The 5,819-nt window shown below is 37.3% G+C and overlaps 1 protein-coding gene across 1 annotated transcript; it reads left to right on the forward strand.

Annotated features, from left to right (window-relative positions):
• Nucleotides 1-2,981: 2,981 nt before the first annotated feature.
• Nucleotides 2,982-5,085, forward strand: LOC111898747 (phenylacetaldehyde reductase). Its single transcript, XM_023894653.3, has 6 exons — nt 2,982-3,187; nt 3,566-3,735; nt 3,853-4,044; nt 4,163-4,328; nt 4,463-4,649; nt 4,771-5,085. Exons 1-6 carry the CDS (start codon nt 3,070-3,072, stop codon nt 4,916-4,918), a joined length of 981 nt encoding a protein of 326 aa, XP_023750421.1. The 5' UTR covers nt 2,982-3,069; the 3' UTR covers nt 4,919-5,085.
• The last annotated feature ends 734 nt before the right edge of the window (nt 5,086-5,819 follow it).

A 5,819-nucleotide genomic window follows, 5' to 3' on the forward strand; every position in this document is an offset into this window, starting at 1 on the left:
ATATCTCGACCCATCAAGGCATCCATACAACTATAAGGCTTGGAAAATACATTAAACTAGCCTTAGAGGTGTTCTAATGGAGGTTTTAAGCACAAAACAGAATAATTCTGAGATATACCTCAACGAACTCTGACTTTGGCCTTGGATCTTTGCTTTACACCTCCTCTTTTTGGTCCTTTCTTCTTCTTCTTCTTCAAACCTTCAAGAATCCACACAAAACACTTTAATCATACAAGGAATGGTTTAGGGTTGCTCACAGACTCTCTGAGGGTGAAGGAGGCGCGTTTGGGGCACATATCATTGCTTAAATATTGAGCAAACCAGGGGATTTAGGGTTTCTTCCAGACAGGTGGACTAGTCGAGTCCCGAATATGGACTCGTCGAGTCGCCGACTTACATGTGCTCGAAATCTCGTCTCTACTCGACGAGTCGGGCTATAGACTCGCCAAGTCCCTCTGGAAAACTTCTAAATAAATAAACATGAAAACAACATATCAGAGACGGGACGTTACATCACTTGCCAAGTAAGCAGGTTAGTGAATACATATAACCCAGTGAGTCAACATAGAGTCACTAATGAGTCGACTCAATGATAGACTTGCAGGAATAGGGTCAACTATCCACATCTCTTTGACCCTTTCTTCTTAACCTATACATACACGTTTCTTTGTTCTAATGACCTTTTTTCTTCTTCGTGTGAATATACACATGGAGTGTTTGAATCATGGCTTCATCCATGCTGAGAAAATTCATAGGTACAAAGACCATCAAGTGCAACACATGATTAGGGTTTCAATTTTGCTCATAGGGTGGAAGACCTCCGGCTAGTGTACGCTTCTACCAGATCAACTCTTCCTTCTCCAAAATCAAGATATGTTACTGTCAATTTAATGGAAATGGGTTCGATGAGCCCATTGGCGCTTGGTTCAACTCCACCGATGTTCCCTCCAACATCTCCGATGTGGCAGAACAAGGTGAATCATGTGACCCCGTTGGCGCTGCAATTTCCGGAGAGTAGGTTGAAGACGGTTTCGGCTATGGGTTTGATTTGTCGATGACAGTTGCTCAGGCAGACATTGACGCATATCAATCCCCCAACAAACCTCCACCTTTCCCGAATGGGTTCGCCGGGGACGATGTGCATTGACATTGGAATGCTATCCTTTTGCTCTGATTACTTTGTAAGCGAAGGAATCGGTGAATTCGATCTTGAAACTTCAGAAATCTCTATACCTTCTCCATGTTTTCTCTTTCTGATTCCGAAATCTCCATGTGACATCACATTCATTTGGATTTGGGGTGTTGACTAGTGTTTGATAGTCGAGAAACACTATTGATTTGAAGTGTTTTAGGTTGAATTCCTTGATAACCATCAAAACTCCCCTATCAAAACAATTTACTAACCTCGTATCATCGCAAGCACCAAAGCTCAAGCTCAGATTCGTATCATCGCAAGAACCAACGACAGAAGCGAACCCCAACAAGGCGTTTCCTCTTCTTCTCATAGCCGATACCCCTCAACTTTGCCTAAAATTCACGAACCTCCATTGAAAACCACCACACTTCCACTACCACTGTTGGGTTTGGTTCTCTCCATGGTCCAGTAATTTCAGCGATTAACTCAGTCACAGTCACCACAGTCGCAAATTGGGTGGAGGGAGATAGTGAAATCTGAAGCGTGAGATGTGGAGAAGGGAACAAGAGTACCAATTCGCTCCAAGATAGGATGGCCCAAATGAAAAACTAGGGTAAACATTATCACATATACGTGGCAATGACCTTGACTTATTTAATCTAGATGACAATGACTTGGAATTGACAGAATGCAAGATAGGTTGGGTGTCACCGGGTGACCCCTTCAACATTTTCAAAATGACCTTTTAAAACATAAACACACAAGTACATGCCCCTCAAATGCAAAAAAAAAAAAAAAAAAAAAGTCACGAGGAACTCTTTAAACCAATGTACTAAAGTTTGTTGGGCAACAATGACAATAACCCTTAATATAAAAAAAATAGTTCCAAAACAATATTATTCACACAAAATTGCAAAGATACAAATAATTGTAGATATGGAATATGTAAAAGTTCAAGGAAAAAGGAGTAACACACGTAGTTGTAGTGTTTGACTTTTACACAGAGTTTAATCAACTTCCACGATGATACCCTCTTCATGTCCATCGGTTTTACCATTAAATGTTGATTCATTAAAGACCTTGAATCTTTAAAGATAGACTTGAAACAATATGTACATGATCGACAGTCTCAACTTCAGAACTCTAATGTAAGAGAAGTATATGGATCTAACTCACACTAAACTCGAATACCTACAACACAAATAATTCCTACATCAAACCAAGATAATACGTGTAACAGTTTTAACAAAACTGTAGGTGCACCCTATTTAGTCAACAATAATTCTCAAATTCTGGTTGGCTTAATTGACTAATCTATACGCATGTCAAAGTTGAAACAAGTTTGCATGATTTTCACTATAAGCTTATTACGAATTTTCAAACAATTTACCTAAACTTATACCGCTTTCCAAGAGCAATCAAGTGAAATAGCACATGACCATGTAAGAACTATCACAAAATTTCTATTACTTTTAACTTTGGGAAACTAAATCTAGCTTAAGAAACCAAATTAAACGCATACGAAATTTATTCTATACTATATACGCGTAGGTATCCTAGAATAATTCTTACACAAACACATATATCAATTAGGTTTCACACAAGAATCTTAAAGTTATATTTCAAACAAAAAGCTTCGCTTGAATACAATTATACAAATAATGTATTTGTCATTACCATTTACTATTCTGCATACAAATAATGTATTTACATTTATTTTTTAGTGCTTGATTTGTTCTATCCAAAGTGTTACATATGAACGCCACGTGGATCATTCGGACTCTTTCCTTACTTGTCCAGACATCCCTTGGACTCTATTATATTGATTCTTCCAATCCATACACAAAAATACAAAGCATCACTCTCCACTCTCATATTTATTATGCTCGAGTGTCCAACACCTATCACCTACCAAATTCGTTGATTTCATAGAGATGAGCGGAGAAGGCAAGGTAGTGTGTGTTACTGGGGCTTCGGGATACATAGCTTCATGGATCGTTAAGCTCTTGCTTCAGCGTCGCTACACTGTTCATGCCACCGTTCGCTCCCTTGGTCAGCATCTACTTCTTTCGAAATTAAACTTTTAATCTGTTATCTTTCATTTATCGATCAAATTCTTTGTTTATGTAACCTACATCGGAGCCGTTTTAGGTCTAGTGAGCCTAATTCGCTATTGAAGTTTAATATTATTCTCTAAGTTCGAGTCCAATGGCTGTTACATTGATTTTCCCTAAAAAATTGACTGATTTCCATCTAGCAATTCCTATAATTGTTTGAATTTATCGGAAAATTTTGTGATTACTGCAATTGCAATGCTCAAGATAACATAAACTCGACTGATTCCCAACGACTTTGACCTCAAAAGCTATATATCGAAAGCACTTTGACTTTGCATCATAATTAAACTGGTTCCATTCAAATATGCTACAGATGATCCTAAAAAGACTGAACACCTACGTGCTCTTGATGGAGCTAAGGAAAGGTTATCTCTGTTTGAAGCTAACTTGACTGAAGAAGGATCTTTCGAGTCTGCTGTTAGTGGCTGCGATTGTGTCTTTCATACAGCATCTCCTGTTCTGCTTTCAGTGTCTGAACCACAGGTTTTTTTTTTACCCTTTCTTTTGCTCTCAAATTTCCATCCCTACATTTTGTTAGGATATATTGCATGTTCCTAACTTATCATTTGGTTGAAATTGGTATAACTTTTTCTCAATTAGGCTCAATTGTTAGAACCTGCAGTGAAGGGGACACTTAATGTCCTTAAATCAGCTGCAAAAGTTCCATCTCTCAAAAGAGTGGTCTTGACATCTTCCATGGCTGCAGTTATGTTTCCCGCAAAACCTCTGGAGTTTGGTGATGTGATGGATGAAACCTGGTTTTCAGATCCAGAAACATGTGAGCAAAAAAAGGTACAAGTCTTTTAAAAACTTTCATGTGCTTCAAGTTATCATCAAACATTTAGTAAACCCAACTAACTTTTCAAGAAAACATATCTTTACATTTCCTTTTCCCTTTTGCATTTTACAGTTATGGTATGCCCTTTCAAAGACCCTGGCTGAGGATGCTGCTGTAAAATTTTGTAAAGAGAAAGGTTTGGAGTTGGTGGCTATAAACCCTGGCTATGTCATCGGTCCTATCTTACAACCAACTCTTAACCTCACTTCTGAGGGCATTATGGGCATGATTGAATCCGGTAATTGTATCCTACAACTAATATTTATATGCATTATCAATTCTTTTCTGTAAATAAAGTTTCTAAACAAACTCAAATCTTTGAAATGTACATTTGCTATGGAAACATGATACAAAGAGACATAATATATGCAGGAAAGGAAGTATTCCCAGATGGAATTTATAGACTTGTTGATGTGAGAGATGTTGCTAATGCTCATATTTTAGCATTTGAGAACCCCCAAGCAAATGGTAGATACTGTTTGGTAGGCGAAGTGATTCGATCTTCTGAGATCATGAAGATTTTAAATAAAAACTACCCTGTTCTTGGCCATTCTGAAAAGTAAGTATCTAATCCTATGAATATACATGTAAACAATCTATTTAGGGCCAATAATTGTGTTTTTTTTTTTTTTTTTTTTTTTTTTTTTTTTTTTTTTTTTTTTTAATTTTAATTTTGATAGGTATAAAGACGGAATTGGTGGTGAGCCTGTACCTTACACTGTATCGAGGGCAAAAGCGGAAAGTTTAGGTGTTGAATTTACTCCGTTGGAGGTAAGCATCAAGGACACTGTTGAAAGCCTCAAAGAGAAGAACTTTCTGAGCTTCTAAACCACATGATGATGTTCATGAAGACTAGGATTCTTTTTAAAGGAAACCTGCAATGGAGAACTTGTAGTCTTTTGATCATCTAGTATATTAATGTGTAAAAGGTTGACTTATCAGTGACTCCATAAGTTTGTGAAAAATATTTGATAAAAATCATCTTTTTGCATTCACTCAAGCTAACAATTGATGCATGTATAACATTCTCAGGCATTCACTCAAATAGACAGCTAATTTCAACAATTAAATATTGAAAAAACTATCAACAAGGAATGTTATTACTTACAAACATGCACCAAATAAGACCAAGTGGTTCATAAAGAAATTCATAAATGAATGTCAGAATTATTGACTTGCAACACCGCGCGCATGCATTGGTTCATCATGCATATCTTTATCTTTAAGTTAATGTCATTATGCATATTTAGGGTGCGTTTAGTTGCGGAAAAATGAGCCGTTTTCCGGAAAAAAATTCCAAAAAAAATGAGAATTTTAAAAACGCGTTTAGTTCGTCTATTTTTCTAAATTTTTTACGGATAATAAAAATTTTCCGTTTTCTAAAATTACAAAGAAGTTGGAAATTTTTGGAAAACTGATAATCATTGTTTTCCACATTTTTCTAATTCCAAATTTTTTCTAAAATATAAACACACTCCCACTTCATCTCATCCACCTCTACTTACCCCTACCTTAACCCCCCCCCCCCCCCCCCCACACACACACACACACACACCCACCCGCGCACACACACACACCAACCCACAAACACACACACACACACACATACACACACATACATACCCACACACACACCCACCCACAAACACACACACATACACAAACATACCCACCCACACACATACACAAACATACCCACCCACACACACACCTACAAACACACACACAT

This window comes from Lactuca sativa, chromosome 4, assembly GCF_002870075.4.
Source record: "Lactuca sativa cultivar Salinas chromosome 4, Lsat_Salinas_v11, whole genome shotgun sequence".
Taxonomy (NCBI): domain Eukaryota; kingdom Viridiplantae; phylum Streptophyta; class Magnoliopsida; order Asterales; family Asteraceae; genus Lactuca; species Lactuca sativa.